Here is a 21066-nt window from a genome sequence, read left to right as displayed (position 1 = left end):
GAAACATTTAATTTGGCCAGTGAACCAAATGAAAATGTTTTCTTGGATGTTCCAGAATTTGTCTTAAAATACTGAGTCAAAAGAAAACCAGTTGACTATAAAACAGTGTAACTCTTTTATTTTCCTGGAAAAAGACACATTCTAAACACAAAAAAAAAAAGTTTTTTTTTGCAGAAAAAACAGGCAAGTTTTTTAAAAAGTTTTTCTTTCCTGGAAAAAGGGTCAAAGTCTAACATGCCCTAAAATATATTTTGTCTAAAAGAAAATAATTACTACATTTTAAATGTCATTACAAATTTTGTTATCTCATTATTGGTTAAAGTACATAAACCCAAGCTATACTGAGTGGTACTTGTTGACAAATGCCAAATACTCATTGACGTCATCTGGCGAGCCCACCACGAAGGGCACCCGCTGGTGAAGGGCCCGGGGCTGCACATCCAGGATCCTTTGGGTGCCGGTGGTGGCCACGCCCCCCGCCTGCTCCACCAGGAATGCGATTGGGTTGCACTCGTACAGCAGACGCAGCTACACGAAAACACAAAAAAAAAACACACAAGATGGACCATTTGTAGTCGTTAAATGACATCTTAAAGTTTGACAGAAGTTTACAGTTATGTATCAGTTACTTGAGTTTTGCAACATCCAGCTTTGTCCTCGCAAGTATATATATGCATACTGTATACAGTATGCATATATGTACACACATACTGTATATGTGTACTGTATGTACAAAGACTTATCAGATATTTCACTTGATAGTTAGCTGATAACATTTTTAACAATTTACTTTTTTTCTAATAGTTTTGGTAATATTTTTTTTCTAACATTTTTACATTTTTTAAAATTCACTATGTGTGTATTTCCATCAAATATTTTATAATTTTTTCCTATTTTTTTTTTTATATTAAATTTCAAATGTCGGTATATTTTTTTGGTCTTATGTTTTTTATATTTTGCAATATTTCTTTTTGTGTTTTTCCTACAACCACATCATTTTGTTTACTATGATTGCAATGAGAAATGTTCATCCCGTTCTCTACTCTGTGTGTGCTGTTGTTTTGGTTAGCAACTGCGTTGAACTGGCTCGACGGTGTTCATCCCTGTGATGTCTGCAAAGTGAAATGTTTTCCCCCTGTTCTTGTCAGCCAATCAGCTTCACTCGTCACCTTCGCTGGCATACTGCCCAGCTGTCTCTTTCACTTCTCCATTTTCTTCTTATACCTCTTCTTTTTTCTTCTGCTATGTCACCGCTGCTTGTCTCCCTCAGTTTCAAGAAAGTGAAACAGCACCGCACTGCAGTAACACCTGGTTGGGGTTTCTATGCATTTAATGGGAATCGAAATCGTCCTCTTTAAAGCAGGTGTCGTGGTCACAGAAGGTGAAGCTCACCTTCCCTTCCGGGCTTTTTTGGTTGGCCGGGTACATGAAGATGCCACCGTACGCGATGGTGCGGTGGACGTCCGACACCATGGAGCCCACGTAGCGCGCGCCGTACGGCGTACCGCCATCCTATTCAGCACAAGACAAGAGCTGAATAGGTAAAAAAAAAACAATACATAATTAAACCAATATTTAAAAGGACATTAGAAATTTGACAAGTGACTTTTTTTCTTATCATAAAGTAATATTTGAAATTACTTTCGAAAGACGAAACATGTACAGATGAGTTTTTTCTTGCACAAATATACCCAAAACAACAATTTTCAGAAAAATGACCTGTTTCAAGAAAAACATACGATTAGAAAAAAACAAAACATGAGATGGAAAACAACAAAATATGAGACAAAAACACAAATATTTGACAAAAAAAATAAAAAATCTCTCTCTCTCTCTCTCTCTCTCTCTCTCTCTATATATATATATATATATATATATATATATATATATATTACAAATATTAGATGAAAGATTCGTAGTAAGAATAACACAAAACTAGTATAAGAAAATTACAAAAACGTTAAACATTTTTCCCCCCCAAATTATTAGGCACATAATGCTAAAACATTTGACGAAAACACTAAAGCAGTTGAGTAGACAAAAATATTAGACAGAAAAATCACACAAATACAAGAAGGAAAAAATAATTTCCTGCTGTAATCCAACTGATCGTGCTGCTCCTCCCGGTGTGCTCATGTTGGTCAGCGGGAGGCAGTATAATACTACAGTCACGCAGCCAAAAATGAAGTACTGTACAGAACTTCGACCTCTACTACTATCGTATGTGACTCTGTAAGATGTTGTATTTGTCGTTCTTCACAAAGGACAAGGAATATATGCCTGTGAGTATTCGTACATTATTTGTTTTACATGTGTTGCTCAATTTGTGTTCAAAGTTCTCTCGCCTCTAAAACCTCGCCTGGTGATGCTAACTGTTAGCATGATAATTGCGTTTTGCATTGTCCGTTAGCATTAAGCTAATTTGGGCTTTGTTTTGGCTGTTGTTTGATTGTTTTAAATATGCAAAGTTTCTTTTTCTTACGTTTAGTTTAACAGCAGACTTAGGATGGGAGTGGCAATAAACAGCTTGAAGCCTCTTTTTAAAAATATTGTTCACTGGTTGCCACATTTTTGTCAAATTAGTTCAAGGCAGCTTGCACTTGAAAGGGCTCTCGGTACTTTACAGTGGAATGAAAAGAACCCAAAATGGTCGGAGCAGGTGTTTTTCCTAAAGCGTCTTCCGTGTGTATTTCTATCAGCACTTGTTCACAAAGGTAAAAATGAGTAAGTGTGATGACGTTCCATTGGGCTCAAGCTCACTTAAACAAGTCAAAGTCCATTGAGTGGGCCTGCTAACAACTTTTAACCCCCGCAACACAACCGCCAAGATTATCATTGTTGTTTTTTTGCATTGTCGAGTGGAATGAATGAAAATGGAAAAAGGAAATGAAAAATAAATGGTGAAGTCCACAGCTCCGATGTGACAATGTATGCTGAGGTTCAGTAACCAAAACCCCCCAAAATAGCTTAGCAGTGCCATAAGCATGCATGTCCTATCTACATATTCATATCAATGGCTGATTTTCACTCGGGTGCTAGTCGTGTGCACGTCTCTCAAACATGCTAGTTTTGATGTTTTTTCTTTGTTTTTGGTAAAGCCCCTATCCATGGCATCTTTTCATAACGGGCGCGAAAAAAAGGAAGTGTAACATTGTGGCTCATGATGTGACCTGATTCAAGGCATCATCCTTCCCCCCCAAGTAAGTCAAGTTTGGGTAAACTTTGAATCTTTTCAACTCGTTTAATACTTTTTTTTACATTTATTTAAAACTATTTTGTAGTGTACTGGGTATTTTGGGGCTACAAAAAAATGGTACAAAACAATAATTTTGAACTGTAATACAATGTAAAGGTCAATCGGCTGTTAACGGACAAGCCCTTTCACAAATTTGTCCGTTAAATCGAGGTAACACTCTGTATGCAGTTTTATTCTCATTTTAGATGTCAAAAGGGTTTTGTGGCTCCCTGTGTTTTTTTTCCTTTTCTGGTAGATGGCCAAAATGGCTGTTTGAGTATTTAAGATTGCAGCCCCCTGCCATGAAGAGACATGAGCATGAACGTTGCAGTAAAGTCAACTTTTCACAAACAGTGTGGACACTTCCAGGCAACGTGTGACGCAATACAGTCATGTGCTTGCTGACTCACGGTCCAGGCATCACACGCCAAGGCCAAATGTGTTTGACTAATTCCTCAAAACAGACACAAACACGCGTAAACACGTACTCGCACATACACTGCAACAACACACACACCCAAGCGAGTCATGTAAAAAGGAAAAAGGGTTTCAAAATCGGACTGCAGTGGTGCTTTCATATGGGGGAAACATTTATGGTCTTCATGTTATTTTTCATCACATTTTTGTTACCAATAGAACACTTAAACTCATTGATTATCAAACCTCAGAAGTTCATGTTTGCAGTTTACTGGAATAAGTAAAAAGCACAACTAAGCAACAAATCAGCAAAATTGTTCGGACTGTTGTACGATATTTAAATTCCTATTCAAAATAACAAAATTCAAAATATCAGCAAATAAAACAATATTTAAAATAATTTTAATAAAAATGCAAATAATTTTAATAAACATACATTTAAAATAGCAAAAACAATATGATAAAATCAAATATTATCAATACTTAAAATATGATTGATTAAAACAATATTTTAAAATCTATTAAAAATACCAAAAAATAGAAATAATATTAGTATCACATGAAAACAATATTTAAAATACTGATTGAAAAAACAAAAAAAACATACTTTAGTTAATAAAACTATATTTAAAGTATATATGAAATAATGTTATCAAATAGATATTTAACAAATATGCATAAAAATATGATTGAATATAACAATATTTCAAAATAAAAATGGTCAAATAATAAAGATATAAACAATAATCACATTAAACATATAGGAAATAGTCATCAAAAAAGTGTTAAAAGCACAGGTAAAACATGACAAATATATAAAATTATCATATTCAAATAAATTAAAATGAAATGTAAAACTGAAACTAAACACAATCCATAAAAGTAAACACAATGACAGATGAATATGTATTGCACACAAACAAAGAACAAATACATTCAATCTAAATCCCATCTTTGGTAACATACACAATTCACATTGATTTGTCAGCTGCATCGTTGCAAGAAACACAAGAAAAGGAAATGGGGAAAGATAGTGCCAACGGGTTCACAAAAAAAGTTGCACTTTGCATTTTGTCGGCTTGCCTGAAACCAAATCTATTCCAAGTCATCATTGTACTGTACCAACACATGACCGGCGTCGCCTTGCATCACATGCTGCGTGATGCCCAAAAAGTGCTGTGCGTGCACATAATAGACAGGAAGGGGATGTTATTCGGCGTGAGTGACAACTCACCACCACCCAACCCCCCCCACACACACACACGCACACACAAGCCACGACTGCCTAACTGGCAGACAGTCGGTCAGACAAATGTTTGCCTGCAACTCGCTCACCTCGGGGTTCTTCTTGTGGTTGATGTAGTGGTTGACGGAGGGGTGGAAGTACTTTGCGTAACCCTCGTTCAAGCTGTAGATCTTGCCCCTGGGCTTGATCCTCACGTTCCTCTCGGTCAGGATGAACTCGCCGATAGCCTGCCCACAAAAAGCAATTTATTCAAATATGTTCCCAGTAATCTCAAGTGGCAAAAGTACTCACACTCTGCACTGCAGATATGTTTTTTTTTTTTTTTTAAAGACTCTTGTTTCCTTATACTGTCAGTATTCCTTCAAGTCCTGTACTGTATTTAAGTATAAATAAAAAGCAAAGGCTTTGTTGCTGTACTTCGGTAGATTTCTCAGCCACTGCTGGCTATCGTCACACCGTGTTTTTTTTTTTTGACTCACCGGATCCAGCATGAAAAAGTTGAGGCCGGTGCCAGTGCTGAGGGCCACCAAGGTGGCGCTGCCGTAGAGGGCGTAACCGGCGCACACCATGCTGCTGCCTGGCTGCAGGGCGTCCTCCTCGGTGGGCTCACCCTCTGTCACCTGAGAGGACAGTATACTATCAATCAATATATATATATATATATATATATATATATATATATATATATATATATATATATATATATATGAAATTAAACAACGTTTTCGCTTTGCATGCTAAAATGCTAGCTGCTGAAGTGAAGTTGCACCAAGGCTGCGAAAGCGTTTTTACATTTAATGCCTTTAAGAAGTTCAAATTGCTCATCAAATGAAGTCATTGATTAGCAAAAATGTTCCTCCAAGAAAAAGTTATTTTGAGCCTTAAATATATAAAAGTATGATAAATGTGTTTGTCCCAGATAGTTTGTATTTTTGTTAGCTGAAAACTATGCTTTAGCAGCTACACAATGTCTCCCCCTTACAGCCATAAGGTGCTACTACAAATGTAAAAAAAAAACATTAATTAAAGTTGGGGGAAAAAAGAAAAAAATCAGGTTAGATGTGTTGATAGGTGTGAATGGATGATAGATGATGAGATGGAGGGTAGATGGATGAATGGATAGATGATGCATGTTGAGGGATATACTTAGATGGGTGGAAAGATGAACTGATAAATAGAAAGATGATCCATTATGATGTATTCAGAGGATAGATAGGTGGATGGATTATATATAGTGTAATATAGACACATGGACAGATAGATGACGAGCTAGCGAGACTCACTCGTTTATAGACGGCAAAGATGGTGCCGATTGAAGCCAGGCAGTCGATGTTACTGGAGCCGTCCAGAGGGTCAAAACACACCACGTACTTACCCTGGAACAAAGTGCAACTCGATATAATGTATTGCACGTACTCTATGTGCACGTGTGGATATCACACAGATACAAGCGTTGCTCCTAGTGGAGCCGCACTGACCCGCTTTTCTTTGGGCGTGACGATGAGGCCCTTGTCCTCCTCGGAGACCATGCAGCAGGTGCTGTAGGAGGCCTTCAACATGTTGACCACCAGGTCATTGGACAGCACGTCCAGCTTCTTCACGTCGTCCCCCGTCACGTTGACGCAGCCCGCCAAGCCCTGTCTGTGCCCACCACAGATTTCAATGTTGACTTGCGTCAACGCGAGTGTCACAAAAGGACATTGTTGCCCTACAATGCAATCTTATCCCCACATTGGATATGAACTGGAACCAGAAAAAAGGCACTTCAGTCCAGTGGTTCTCAAAACTGGGGTTCGCAAACTGATATTTGATTGTTTTGGCAGAATATACAGTGGAGCCCCTCACATTCACGGTTTGGCATTCACAAATTCAAATATTCGCAGATTTCATTTCACAGATTCTTCGTTATTTGCTGAAAAACTCACATATTTGCTCTTTTCCCCTCAGATCAAAGCAATGAAAGTGTTGCAAAGTATTGTATTGCTGCCATCTTGTGGCCTCTTGGTGTCAAGGATCTACGTTTGTTGACGTGAGTTGTGACTTTCACCTAGACAAAAGTTCTGCTCGGAATTATATTGGATATTTACAATTTTTTTAAAACGCATTACAACAAGACAAAGATGATAACATTCAAACACCCGATTCCCCCCCCCCAAAAAATCTGCAAAAAAAATCGTGAGATGTTTGCAGATTTTTCTCTTTTGTCAAGTTAAATACTAAGCCACAGTGTATTGTAAACAGTAAAATATTCTGCCTCTAGTTCATACCCAATTGTTGTACGCATTAAGGGATGAAAAAATAAGTTATTTTATTCTTTTTTTTTTAATTAATAGAGTGCTTGTTTGAATTTTATTTTGCAAAATATTGGAATCCGCATCGGCCCCAGAAAATCTATATCGGCCTGGTCATTACGACTTTCCATCCTGACAAAATACATTTTTGCTCATGCAAAGATCACAACATTTTCCCTTTCAAAAATACTTTAAAAAATCCCTTTAAAAAATGTTATTCTCTTAACATTCCAACTTTTGATGCCCTGTGGCCTTTGAGGGTCCACGTGTGTTTCAGATTTTGAAGTACTCACAAGTGGGTCAGGCCGGCCTTGCGCACGGCCGAGGAGATGGCCTTGATGGCGGTCATCATGGCGTTAAGCAGCTGCGTCAGCTCGCCGGTTGCCCCCTTGGCCTGGCGGCCCGTCTCCATAACGAAGCGGGTCAGCGTCCACACGTCCGTGTCAAAGGTCGACTGCTCCGACATGTTGCTGCCTGGTGCGGGTTAGAGTCCTGACTCGGGTGAGGGAACAAGCAAAGTGAGGGTAGATTCAGGGGGATCTATTCGTGTGTGTGTGTGTGTGTGTGTGTGTGGTGTCAGGTGTCAGCTGCAGTGACTTGCTGCTAGTTGTGTTGGTAAAAGGTTTGTCTCGTAAATCTTATGACTAGCGAAAACTTTTTTCCGTAAAATTTCGTTTCTCGTACAGATATCTAAATGATCCCCTCCTGCAGAAAACAGCCTGTTTCCGACAGAGATCCTGAAAAACTGCCACAAACAGGATATGTCATTTAACCGCCTATGTCGGTTGCACAGAACCCGGCGCCACAACGTCCAGGCTGTTAATCTGTCTCATGTTTTCAATATTTCCTTTAGCCTAAACTGTTTTACGTTTTCAATATTTCCTTTTGCCTCTTGTATACAGAGAGTCTGAAAAGTTGCAGTGTCAGAGTTGGAACAGAAGATCCTGCATTTATACTCATTTGAATTGTACACAGAGACCAGCAAAAGAGGCAGACTGTCCTGATTGTTAAACTTGACGTTCGTCTCATCTCAGCTTCTTTCACACCCGCAAAATTGTGTCCATTTTTGACTTTTACACAGAACACAGCCAAGACAGCACACTGTCCTCAGTGTTACATTTTACACCAGTGTTTTCCAACATTGCCTAAAGCTCCTTTAAGGCCGCCTGCTAAATTGAAGCTTGGACGCCGCAATGCAAATTTGACACAAAACCCAGCAAATGCAGGATGTCGCTGCGCCTGTTTGCTTTCAAACAGCAATACGGCACGTTAGATGAAGCCCGGTGTGAGGTATAGAACAGCTGTCAGACGCTGCCGATCGCTTTCAACGTAACAGGGCGAGAGAAGTGAGCGTCGGGTCGGCTTCCAACATTCCCTGGTACCTTTTTAACGTAGAGATCCAGCAAAACTGCAGCCTCTAGGCTGCCAAAAGAGAAGCTCGCTGGGAAGGACAAGCGTTTGCGTTAAAGTTCACAGGGGCAGCCTGAGCTGCTGCTAACCTTTGAGCTTAAATGTCAGCGTAACTGAAGTAGAGCGGACCCTTCAAAGATGAACACAAGCCGTGCCAAAGTGCTCAACGGACCACAGGCGTGGCTTGCAACATTTACTGTGTTCATATTTTTTTCTTTTTTAAACAGTCGTTCACATTATGAAGCTTCACAAAGAGGTTTGCTCAAGTTTTGGTCCTTCACGTGTATGTTGTGTGTACGTTGTCATGGAGACACAGGTGGAGTTGAACTGAGGAAGTCTTCATGTTATTAGTATCACTTTTGAGATATTTCTTTGAGATGTACCGTAAGCTTGGTTGCATATCGTATCAATGTACCTGCAACACGTATATATCCAATCGTCATTAGTTTCGATAAAAACGTTTTTTATTGGCATCTGGGGCAATACAGCTTCGATACACCAGCATCGCATATCGATATATCAATGATACTGTTAGTTCATTCACTGCCAGATATTTTCAGACCCTCTTTTACCTTAACGTTTGAAAAAATTGGAATTTTTTTTTTTAAGTTCATGGGATTGAATGAAAAAAGTGAATGTTAGGGGTGTAACCAAAACCGTTTTGACTCCGAAAATTGGTTTTGATTTAAAAGATAGGAGTGCATCGATTCTAAAAAAGGACTGTTCATGAATCCTTTTGTATATACTCTGAAGGAAACGTCATGTTTACAGTCCTACTGACAAATTCATTCATATTGTGAAATGACAGCAAGTCTCGAAATGAGTCGCGCCACATTGAATTGAATCGTAATCCCACTGAATCATTGTACGAATCGAATCGTTCCAATTTTGTTTGTTTTAATGTTTTAATGTACCGTCCTTGAGATGTATCGCACCCCATAATCGCGAATCGTCTTTTTGGAGAAATATACACCCCTAATGAAGATGCAAATGCCAAACCGCAAATATGTAGCATTTGTTAGAATACAGCACAGCAACAAATGTAGTATCTAATCTTTATGTATTCAAATATCAATATATCAATACACCGGCAACAAGTGTTGATGTATAAAACAATTTGTTACAATACAGTACCGATACACCAGCTTCGAACAGCAGTATTACACTTTCATACTTTGACAATTGTTGTATTTTTTATTTGTGGAATGTATTTTTCTTCATGAAGTCCTTCAATTACATACATGTATGTACCATAATGTAATCTTTCAACAAAACGCAGACACATTTTGAAATAAAAGCTGGAACAATGAAAGAGTGTTCTCCTCCCCTGAACAGTGCACAGGCAAATACTACCGGGCTCATTTGGCCTTGGCGGCGTGCTTGCGGCAGACGGCCACGTACTCGGCCACGTCGTCGGCAGAGCCCATGGCCACCGGCGCCCTCTGGTGGATGCTCTGGGGCTGGATGTCCAGGATGTCCTCGAAGCCCGTGGAGGCGGCGCCCCCCGCCTGCTCAATGATGAAGGCCATGGGGTTGCCCTCGTAGAGCAGACGCAGCTTGCGGGAAGAAGGTGACACATTAATATCATCTTTTACATACCATGACCTGTACCCTTAAAGCAGAAGTCAACCCAAAGAATATGTTCTATGCATGCCCACTAGTTGAAACACAGCATTATGATTAATATCGTGTTTGTGGGATATGAGTTAAGCAGCAAAATGCACCCGGTTTTAGCCATCTCAGGGGGCGGCCATTTTGTCACTTCTGTCGACTAAAAATGACATCACAACTGCTCATGGCTCAGGTAACAACCAATCACAGCTCAACTTCAGAAAACAGGTCAGCCGTGATAGGTCTGAGCCCTGAGCAAGTGTGATGTCATTTTCAGTCGACAGAAGTAACAAAATGGCTAAAAACGGGGTGGATCTTGCTGCTTAACTCATATTTCATATTAATTGTAATGCCTTTTTTCAACTAGTGGGCCTGCATAGAACATATTCTTAAAAAAAAAAAAAAAAAAAAAACCAAAAAGTTCTTTTCACACTGGGCAAATGCTGCTTTTGAGGTAGTAGCAGAGCTGGCTGCAACAGCGGTAGGAAATCTTAAAAATAACCCAATGTTAAAAAAGAATCCAATATGACACAATACAGATGTTTTAAGGGTGCATGGCAACTTCTCCGCCCCTATTGTGTTGAAATAAAAGCAACTGGTCCCTATGTGAAAATAAAATCTTCGTACACTACCTCTGAAGTTTGAAATTTGCAGGGTTTACGTCAAACTGTGAAACGACACACAATCACGGACGTATCCTGCCTTTGCTGGGTTCCGTGTAAAAGGCTAAGGCAGATAAATGCCTACTTAAAGTTGTGATGAGTCAATTCAGGAGGCGTCAGGGTTGACTTTGCTTTGTAAAAAAGCACAAACACATTATGAATAATTATGTCTTTTTTGGTTTCTGTGTAAAAGAGAATACATTATTTTGTGGTATGGCTCTGATGTGTCAATTTTGCAGGATTTCTGTGTGAAACCCCTGAAGGCATACATTTTTGCCAGGTTGACATTATTGCGTGAAATTATACACTCGATTTTTCCTGAGTTGGCTAGAACATCTATAAAAGGCAAAAGGTGGATAAATGCCTTTTTTTCAGGATCTCTGTGAAAGAGACTTCTGATACTACCTGTAAAAACTGAAAATTCTCAGCTTTGTTGATGCATTTTCCCAACTTTTATCCATTGTTCTGTATAAATAACAATGACAAGGAACTTGAGGGATGAACTCATTGCCAGGTTTGCAGGATCTCCGTGTGAAAGAGGATACTAATTCTAAAGGCGCAAATTTCCCGGGTCGGCCCTTCACCCCTCATACTTGTTACTTTCCAATCCTTATGAGTGCTCACCTTCCCCTTGGGGCTCTTTGTGTTGCCAGGATACAAGAAGATCCCGCCGTACATGAGTGTCCGGTGCACGTCGGCCACCATGGAGCCGATGTAGCGGGCGTTGTAGGGCTCGCTGCCGTCCTGCGGTTCGTTCAGGCGCGTTAGCATGAGCCGCTCGCTAATCAAGGTGTCACTTTGGAGGTACAGTGGTGCCTCGCGATATGAGTTGAATTTATACCACGTTTGTAACTCAAAACACCACAATCATTGTTTCCCGTTAAAATGAATGGAAATGCTATTAAGGATTCTGCTCTAGCCTTAACCCCCCCCAAAAAATTCTGTAATGTGTAATTTAATGAGGAAATGCTTCATAAAAACATTGTTTTGACATCATTGATGTAAGAACTCCAAAGCTTTTGTCACATGACATCAATTAAATGCTGCTCCTTGCGGTGTGCCCGTCTTAGCCACCTGGGGGCAGTATAATCTTGATGTACTGTGGAGGCTTTTCTATTAATCGTTGGCAGCAAGGAGTGACCTGCCTAAAGCTCAAGTGGGGTTCAGACAATACGATACAATAGAATAGTATTTATATAACGCATTTCGCAACAGCTGCAGCTGTTACAAAGCATGTCAAGGCAAAACATTGGCCAAATGACAGCTCATCCTGTATGGCGAAAAACTCCCGAGTCAGGTCAGTCGTATCGCATGGCACTGCTGTACGGCTTGAACAATAATGGAGCTTGACAGAAATGATATTAGCAGAGCGCTAACTAGAAGGAGGAGGTTTCACAACCCGATTTCCTGGAGCTTTGCCCAGCGGTTATGTCAACATTACCTGAGGAAACTTCTTATTCTGCAAATACTCCGTGACGGCCGGCTCAAAGTATTTCGAGTAGCCTTCGTTCAAGCTGTAGATCTTGCCCCGCTTTTTGATCTTCACATCCCGGTCCACCAGGATGAATTCGCCGATGGCCTGAAGAGCAGAAAGAATTAAAAGAATTGATTGTTTTCAATCGGAATGATTTGTGCTCTCCTTCCGGAGTTGTGTCCGTGTCCATGCTTCTGGATCTGGTTCGACATCCAATGTCAACTTTTTGAGTTAGCGTATGTCCAAGATACAACAATGATCCGCATCGACACCAAATTTGATCCAGTTTAGATCTGATATACATCTGTCTGTGACAAATTGTCCTGGGCTCAGATTCTGGCTTGAAATCCAGATCAACCGTTGAAGGTTTTGAAAATTATTCTCAGGTCCTATCAAAGCAAAACACTAAGTCACTTTGCAAAGTGATCTACAGCTACTTCCAGAATGAATTTTATTGTATTACTGTCTGAGTCATGTCCTGGATATAAAAATCATCTGCATCTGGATCCAGGCAAACTTTGCTCCAAATTGGCACACTACTATTTGAGCAACTTCCGTGAGACGAGAATGATCTGGATCAGTGCCAACTTTGATCCAAATCACTTTCAAAATATTTCAGTAACTTCCGTGAGACAAGAATGATCTGGATTAGTGCCAACTTTGATCCAGATCAGTTCACGACTATTTAAACGGTCAATTTATAAAGAAATAAAATACAGAACCAGGTTACGAATCCGGATTTGGATCTACATTAGAGTAGTTAACAAAACTGTTTATTGATGTCTATGCTACAAAAAGGATAAGAAGCTACACCAGATCAGCTCACAAATTAAGTTGCAAAACGGCTCTAGAGCCAACATCACATCGAATTGCATCAAAACTGGTTTAAATCTTTTTGCATTATGCCCACAAGAAACAAAATATGGAGCCACACCAAATTTGTTCCAATTTGGCTCACAACTAGTTATGATCATGCTAGAAATAGACCGTCACCTAGATCTATATCCACATCCAATTCCAATTTTCGGTACAAAGTGATGTGCATCTTGATCCACACCATTGTCCATGTAACACATTAAAAAAAATATCTGAATCCACACCAAATCGAATCCAAATCTGTTTTTTTGTTATGGCCATGTTAAATAAAAGTATTTAGATCTAGATCCACAGTGAATTGAATCAAATTTCTTTCACGTTTTTTTTTTTTTTTATGGGCAAAAGCGTTTGGTAAAATAAATGAAGGAAAAGTTCTATTTAGCTTTTTTTTTTTTTTTTTTCTCATACAAAAAACGATCCGATCCGCGACTCAAAATCCGTGACCGACCCGAACCGTGACTTATGTGATTCGTTGGACCACTAGTGAGTACCAAAGTCATATCTCCTGGTACTCATGTGAGTACCGCATGAAAAAAAATGATGTGCACCCTTGCATATGCTATTTTATGTAACATAGAATAGGAGCTACACCAAATTAAATCCAATTTTGAACCAAATCGATTAGCATTTTTTGAGTTATGTCCACGTTTAAGGTTACACAAAGGATGGGACGCTACACACAATTGAATCTAAAATCCATTGCTATCTATATTTGGAGTCATGTCCATGTAACAAAAAGGAATGAATCCACATCAGCTTTGCCACAATTTGACTCTTTATGCTCAGGTAACAAAACGATATAAGTCAGAATTGTTCCAATCCAAATCACAATTTATGTTACAAAATGAATCAGGATACACATCCTGCATGCATCTTTTTGAGATGTGGCCATCTTACAGTCCATGATGCAAAAACGATCTGGAGCCACATTTGTCCACGTGATGAAAAAGGTCTGTGAATGCGCACCAGATTGTGCCTGATGCCGTGTCGAGTCACACCATATTGTGGGCTGAGATTGTACTGACCGGGTCGAGCATGAAGCAGTTGACGCCGTGTCCAGTGGAGAGCACCATCATGGTGGCGCTGCCATAGAGGGCGTAGCCCGCTGCCACCAGGTTCCTGCCGGGCTGCAGGGCATCCTTCTCGCAGGGCTCGCCATCATCCGAGGCCTGCGGGACAAGATGGCGGACGTTAGTGTGTCACAAATCTACATGTTGTACGTCTTTATGTATCATAGCGGCTTCTTTGCCCACCCTGCTTGAGAAGGTGAGATGGTGCGAGTACCTTCTTGTAGATAGCAAAGATGGTTCCGATGGAGACCAAGCAGTCGATGTTGGAGGAGCCATCCAACGGGTCAAAACAGACAATGTACTTGCCCTGAGGAGAAGACATTTTGGCTCATTCCCGGAGGTCAAATCCATTTTTTATTTTTTTTACATGATCCTACACTCGTGTCGGGATCCACGATGATGGCTTCGTCGTTCTCCTCCGACACCAGCACGCAGGAGGTGAAGGACGATTTGATCATGTTGATGACCAAGTCGTTGGACAGGATGTCCAGCTTCTTCACCTGGTCGCCTGTCACGTTGGTGCTGCCCGCGATGCCGTAGCTGGCAACAAACACACATATTTTTGTTGACTTTTACCAAATTCTTTTTGAGAAGAAGAAAGACCACTTTTCATCGCTTACACTACAGTCTGCTCGCTACTTGTATTTTGATTTTTACGGAATTAAATTATCTCTACCTGCTAAGCCTTTTGTGCTTTTTCACAAGCATAAACAAAGAAAGCTAATTATAAACATTTCCTGTAACTTAATTTTTATTATTATTTTCAAGTGAAATGTATCATTGTTTAAGTTAAAGTGGTATTGTTGGGCAAATATGAATTTGCACATTTATCTTTGTCTATTAAATTTATGTTGATTAAAAAAAATAAAGAAGTTACTCTCCACTTAGTAATTGAGTAGTTTTGCACTGAATACTTAGTCAAGTAAATATTTGAAGGACTAATTTTGACTTTTCCTTGAGTCACATTATTTTAAAGTACTGTACTAGTACTCTTACTTGAGTACTTTTTGCTATCCACCTCTGCCTAACATTTATCTCGCAAATGCAAATCCATCGTCATATCACTTAGTTTTACCTTAACTCCACTTTTTCGTTATCATATTACGACTTTTTCCTCATAACTTTATACAGTATTTTTTGACACTCAATAGTAGTTCTAATTTGATTACTTTCCGCTTTTCTGTGGGTCCATTCACAATTCTTTGTACGTTTTTGCGCTGTAAACTAAAACCTTCAAAAGTTAATATTGTACACTGGAAGTAGTTAAATAGTTAACTGATCAAAATCAAACGATGTTTTTAACCATCAAGCCTGTTGAGTGGAGACAAAGAGGAGTGGGCGTGATCTCAGGTATGCGCTTCCTGATTGGTTCGAGCCAAACCAGACTCTCCTGCTTGGTCTGTGCCAACGTGGATGTTCCGTGTGCGGTCCAAACCCGTATCAATAATGAATAATAATTCATAAAACTACAGTCTTGAGCTGGTAGGGGCGTGTACTTACAGGTGAGCGATACCGGCTTTACGCACGGCGCTGGAGATGGCCTTGACGGCCGTGCACAGCGCGTTGAGGAGCCGGGTGAGCTCCCCGGTACCTTTGGCCCGCCGGCCCTCCTCCATGACGAAGCGGGTCACGGTCACCACGTTGGTGTCGAAGGCTCCTCGGTCGGACATGATTGCCACCCCAAAAAAGTTTTCTAAGTCCAGAGGAGGAAGTGCCGCAGGGCTTAAATGCAACACTGACGCGGAACTCGACGGGCCAATCAGAGAGAAGAGAGGAGAGGAGGGGCGTGCCCTCCGGGGCAACACTGGTTCGCTTTGTGGCAACTTTTGAGGTGATAAGATGGAGTGTGAGCTCCACAATGGAGTGTGACTGTGCACTTGATTTGGCAATGAGCAGATCTGATAATGATGTGTTAAGAAATGTTCCACAAGTTCACGTTCCCTTGCAGGCACTGTGGGATCAATAAAGGCATTCTTATCTTATCTTATCTTATCTTATTTTTTAGGTACCCTTTCACGATCAGCTAAACAACTGAAGAAATACAACAATATACATTTTTAAAGTATCTTTTAAAAAGTGTTTTGTTAGTTTTACATGTTTTAAAAAATGTTGGCATTTGTTTTTCCTGACCGGAGACAGAATTAAATTCAAAGTAACGTTATTTACCGAAAAAACAAAAACAAAAAAAACATCTGAACTAATACCATGATACACGAATCAATATTTAGAAATATATTGTAACGCCCTCGCATGTGGTTAAAGAATAACACATACGCCAAAGCGGTAAAAGAAAGCACGTTCATTCAAAAGCTGCTACCAGACAAAACTCACGGCCAGTCATCTCACACACTGACTGCCTCAAAAAAGCCAACGGTCAAGCTGGTATGACACTCTTGCCCTTTCATCTGTAATGTTCCTTTGCTTTGTCATCTTCAAGTACATCAGAGCCACACATAACAAAAAGACAGAAATGTGTTGCTTCTGCTTGCGTTCAAATCGCTGGCATTGAACCTCCAACAGTATGTCACAATTTGGTAACGTTCACATTTTTCCCCACTTTTGTAAGTCAAACCTATATGGTTTGGTTAAATACACGTTTAATTTTGTTGTTGTTTCATGTTTAGTTTGACAGTGAACATCAACTGGGAGTAGTAATAAACAGCTTGAAGAAAGCGCTTGGCTTTTTTTTTACTTCCAAGTCAAAATAACAACAACAACAACAGTCCAGCAATTGATCGAGTGTCTGGTCACTTGTAAATCGATTGCAGCTGTCTAATGAAATTAAACAAAATTTAAAAAGATTGTGAAAAAAGTCTGTTTTTATATGAATTTAACAGTATTTATTACTCTAGTTTTCTGTGCATTGTACTGACAGGTTTTTATTTCTTACTGCCCATTGTGAGGTAACCCAACTAATTCATTATATTGAAAAAAATACAAAAACTAAAAAATACTCTAGTCCCCCCAGACCCATGACCCACACACTTTTTCTTGCAAAAGTACTGCAATTTCGCATGGTTTAATTCACCTTTATATATAGTGAGAACATAGTGTTACTTGCATTGTGTTTATTTGTAAGGGCTTAACAGTTTCCACATGTCAAACAAGCCATTGTTGTATCTGTTTGCAGAGCAAGACAGCCCAGTGGTTAGCAGACACACAGACCTCAATTCAACCTTTCGATCAACTGTAGTGCACAATCTTTTGCAAGTACACTTCATTTCAGGCTTGACCTCTTTTTTTAAAACTTAATTTACAATTCTGATCTGTCTATTATTACCTTCTAGTGACTCATTACACACTTAGTGTAGTGTGCTTTAAAGTGTGTTTTGGCCACTATGTCATCACACTTGCATGCACTATCATATGTAGCAACTGGGGGCAGAGTTTACAATTTTATGACAAATTTAACTATCAAAATAGCCTTAGAAATTGCAATATACGTAATCCAAACGGGGCTGGGGGGACACACACATGTTGGTACTTTTTATGGTGGTCGGATATATTATTATACTATTGACAGTGATATGTATTTATATGTTGAAAATGCTTTTACATCCTGTAATATGCAGTATTAAACTTCTGTTGATGTGCAAATTTGTTCTACTGCACGTTGAAACTTGACATATAGAATAAATAGTAGTAAGATAGTAAAATGAAATAAAAACTATTTGTGGATAAAAATATCATGTATATTCAATACTATTTCTATTTCAGTGAAAAGTGGTCAGAAAAGGTTCAAATCAACGTAAAAATGGCTACTTCGTCTTAAAAACTACAAACGACTACAAAACGTCGGCCATGTCTTCTCTTGTTATCTGTGGTATCGCCACAAGATGGCAACCTCTGCTCGTTCTATCCTACAGCAATGACGTCTATGGAACAACACTGACAATAATTAATATTTGCACAATTATAAGCCCCCACCAAAAAGTAAATGTTGTTAATTTATCTGAACAGAGACGGCAAGATGGCCATTTATTTTGTATAGGCCATACTGTAAAATATACTTAATAAAAATACTGGACGAACAAATGCAGTTGTTTTGACATATCAATACGCTTGGCTATCCTTCTCAAGCAAGTGAGCGAACTACATTGTTTGGCGGAGAAGGAAAATTAAATGCAGCTCATGAACGGTGTGCTTGTGGCTGGGTTGAAGTAGCAAAGTTAAACTTTAATTTAGTATAGTTCTTACAATTTGCTTTTCATTTAAATGTAAGACAAAAGATTCGCTCGGTTAAGATAATCAAGAGTTGACACTTGCAAGTTTAATCACTCCACGGTCCCTTCTGTGGTTTAATTGTTGGTGGCAACCAACATTATAATGACATAAATTTCTTTGCTGTAGTTGAATGTTTAAAAAGTCAGGTACTGATGAATTATGAAGTGAAAAAGGGGGCGTTTAGCCACAGGTAACCTAGTACACCTGTGCTGCTATTTGACCTTCGTGTTAGCATTTAGCCGAGGGCCGAGCTAAATTGGGACGCGCAGTGCGCATGCGCGTCGCTCCTCCACAAATTGCCGCTCACAGACACAGTCAGACACAGGCAGGCACACACAAGACAAGTACAAAGAAGAGGCTGAACGTTGCACGCGGGACCTGCTTGCGCTTCGGGCGGGTTTTACAAGTGGACTTTACGGAGTTTAAAAGTATTACTGGACCGGTGGAGCGTTTATGCAATACATACGAGACTGAGTGGGAACCTTTGGTGTTGTGCTCAGGTCTAAATCAGGCTGCCTGCGCGAGGACACCTTGCATCGGGTAAGCCTCTCGCACCCTTTCCTCAATGAAATGGAAATCATACGTAAAGCCGTTTTTGACTTCGTTAAATTGGTTTAACGTACAGGAGTGCGCTTTAAGTTGCTCAGGTGTCCCCCCCGGCCCGCGGAGAGCAGACGAGACAATCCAATGAAGCACTGCCGCTTACACGGGATTACCTCGAAAGTTTTGCTGGTGCGTTTACGTGCTCAGTGATGGCAGCCTGGACTTTGAGCTCCATGGGAAACAGACCTTTCCAAGCACGCAGTAAAATAAGACACAAGTACATGGAATACTTTAATGTTCCTCCGACGTTGGGTGTTTATTTGGAAATGTGCAGTGTATTTAGCCACAAAGTGTACATATGACTCAGAAGAAATGGATTTTTCAAACGCGTATCTGCAGTTTTGATGCTTTACACGCACTTTCTGTTATGATTGCAAAAGTTCTAGTCAAGTACGTTGTTTTGTGTATTTCGGATATTTAACTTAATTTTACTCCTCACTTTAATTATGATCTCAAAATGACAATTTCTGTACATAAAATAGTGTATTTGCAGTTTTGTCAAAGTGCATAAATAAAATGTGCGATTTATTTGGTTAAATGTACACATTTAACCTCATTATATGCCACACTTGCGCAGTACCCCGACATGTGACTTTTTAACAAAGATCTGTGTTCTTTTTTTTCTTTTTTTTTTAAAAAATAACTTGCAAACAAGCACTTTTTAGTACATGTGCCTTTTGTGTAATTTTGATACTGTATTTATCTTACTCTTTAGTCTTCACGTCCTTAATAATGTGCTCCAAAGTTTACTTTGCACAGGTAATTTTGTGTATTTATGTTTAAAAAGATGACACAAGGTTGGTTAGCCTAATGCATTAATTGCCGCAGTCGTTGGTGAAAGTTTTCGGGAAACATGAAAAAAGTAACAAACCAGCGCAGTTAAGATTGTCTCATTGAATACTTTGCGGATTTCCAAGTCTTGGATAACTGATCATTTACACAGATATAAGGTGAAATTGTTGACGCCATGGCAGCTATTATTTGTGTTTGGTGACGTGCCACATACACACAGCGTAGTGTTGAAATTCCTGCTTCCACCAGTGAAAGTGCTTTTCTGATCTTTGTAGTCAACATTGAGCATTGTATTAGGTGGCGTGAGTGGCCGTCCACTTGGTACGGGGTAAGGGAAGAAATGGGGTCTAAATTGGACTGTAATTGTTGATCCTTTATGTAAAGCCAAGATATGAAAACACTTGTAAGCTGTTTCACTGGTTAAAAAAATACACAGTATGTCTCCTTTTAAATTTGTCTCAAAGTTTTGGTAACAAGATTCTATCGGTTCATTCTGGCCTCATGTTAATGCTTTCGACACGCTGCTACATATTTTCTTTAAACTCCATAAGGTGTACAAAAAGGAACTTGAGTGTTTTTGGAGTACAATAGTGGGGCTGGTGGTCCCCTTTGTGTCCTTGAAGAGCTTGAATCCTCCCTCTGGGGTTCTGATGGACTCAACTGCCCTTTTATTTTTTTGTTTCCTTTCTAAAAAGCAGACCCCAATGCTTCTACGCTCTTCTTCCGGAGTTAAGCACTGAATTGAACTGTCAAGGGGAGCACTGTGATGGTTGTTTAATTAAATTCTTTGCCCAACTGTGTTTTTCTACACTTAAGAGAATCCTTCCATCCCTAAAGTGCACATTACGCTTTGTCTCCCTTTGCGTTTCCTTTGGTTTAGTTGTGATGGCGTTTTCAGTTTAACATTGTGGCAAAACTGTTTGTCATTCATCTTAGTTTTTAGGTCACAGTTCTTTTCATGACTGGTAACGAAACCAAATGGTTGAAATCTTTTCTTTTTATGTAAATACAACCTCAGTATTTTGCATCTTTTAATCAGTAAATGAGCAATGCAAACAAGTGTGACAGCTTTTCACCAGTTTAGATTTTACTATGCCACAAGAACACCAAATCGATTGGTAGAGGCTGATCAGCACTGTGTGTGTTTACGGAGTG

General features: G+C 39.6%; 3 protein-coding genes and 1 long non-coding RNA gene across 7 annotated transcripts in view; 2 read left to right on the top strand and 2 right to left on the bottom strand.

Annotated features, from left to right (window-relative positions):
- Positions 1-130: 130 nt before the first annotated feature.
- fbp2 (fructose-1,6-bisphosphatase 2) lies at positions 131-8043 on the bottom strand. The gene is made up of 7 exons (XM_086030234.1): positions 7483-8043; positions 6377-6539; positions 6182-6274; positions 5378-5518; positions 4988-5125; positions 1393-1512; positions 131-528 (listed from the first exon to the last, which is right to left on the bottom strand). Exons 1-7 carry the CDS (start codon positions 7653-7655, stop codon positions 337-339), a joined length of 1020 nt encoding a protein of 339 aa, XP_085886360.1. The 5' UTR covers positions 7656-8043; the 3' UTR covers positions 131-336.
- LOC147147477 (uncharacterized) lies at positions 2120-10402 on the top strand. Of its 4 annotated transcripts, XR_015086763.1 has the most exons (5): positions 2120-2282; positions 3099-3200; positions 6846-6927; positions 7449-7690; positions 7876-9911. It is a non-coding gene; the product is annotated as an uncharacterized LOC147147477 (long non-coding RNA). The 4 variants fall into 4 exon arrangements; XR_015086762.1 differs by lacking the exon at positions 7876-9911 and adding an exon at positions 9935-10402 and having other exon boundaries at positions 6846-7690; XR_015086761.1 differs by having other exon boundaries at positions 6846-7690; positions 8092-9911.
- On the bottom strand, positions 9641-16061 carry LOC147147476 (fructose-1,6-bisphosphatase 1-like). The gene is made up of 7 exons (XM_086030233.1): positions 15793-16061; positions 14670-14832; positions 14507-14599; positions 14248-14391; positions 12314-12451; positions 11497-11616; positions 9641-10155 (listed from the first exon to the last, which is right to left on the bottom strand). The coding sequence occupies exons 1-7, from the start codon at positions 15960-15962 to the stop codon at positions 9958-9960; spliced, it is 1026 nt and encodes a 341-aa protein (XP_085886359.1). The 5' UTR covers positions 15963-16061; the 3' UTR covers positions 9641-9957.
- A 2735-nt stretch (positions 16062-18796) lies between these two features.
- kank1a (KN motif and ankyrin repeat domains 1a) overlaps positions 18797-21066 on the top strand; it is a 34515-nt gene continuing 32245 nt past the window's right edge. Inside the window, exon 1 of the mRNA XM_086032127.1 lies at positions 18797-19056. The gene's annotated coding sequence lies outside the window, so the exon portion shown is untranslated. The remainder of the gene's footprint in view (positions 19057-21066) is intronic.

The sequence above is a fragment of the Filicampus tigris genome, chromosome 5 (genome assembly GCF_054856515.1).
Source record: "Filicampus tigris isolate MCC_2025a chromosome 5, RoL_Ftig_1.0, whole genome shotgun sequence".
Taxonomy (NCBI): domain Eukaryota; kingdom Metazoa; phylum Chordata; class Actinopteri; order Syngnathiformes; family Syngnathidae; genus Filicampus; species Filicampus tigris.
The sequence above is the reverse complement of the archived record's forward strand: the minus strand, read 5'-3'. Positions and strand labels throughout refer to the sequence as shown.

Bases quoted from the DNA above. Each gene is read 5' to 3' on its own strand.
- fbp2 (XM_086030234.1), bottom strand. From the start codon at position 7,655: ATGTCGGAGCAGTCGACCTTTGACACGGACGTGTGGACGCTGACCCGC. The intron at 6,540-7,482 runs GTGAGTACTTCA...TGGTGGGCACAG, and splicing joins AAGGCCGGCCTGACCCACTT to ACAGGGCTTGGCGGGCTGCG. The intron at 6,275-6,376 runs GTCAGTGCGGCT...ACTTTGTTCCAG, and splicing joins TCACGCCCAAAGAAAAGCGG to GGTAAGTACGTGGTGTGTTT.
- LOC147147476 (XM_086030233.1), bottom strand. From the start codon at position 15,962: ATGTCCGACCGAGGAGCCTTCGACACCAACGTGGTGACCGTGACCCGC. The intron at 14,833-15,792 runs GTAAGTACACGC...GTTTGTTGCCAG, and splicing joins AAAGCCGGTATCGCTCACCT to CTACGGCATCGCGGGCAGCA. The intron at 12,452-14,247 runs GTCAGTACAATC...TCTGCTCTTCAG, and splicing joins ACTGCTTCATGCTCGACCCG to GCCATCGGCGAATTCATCCT.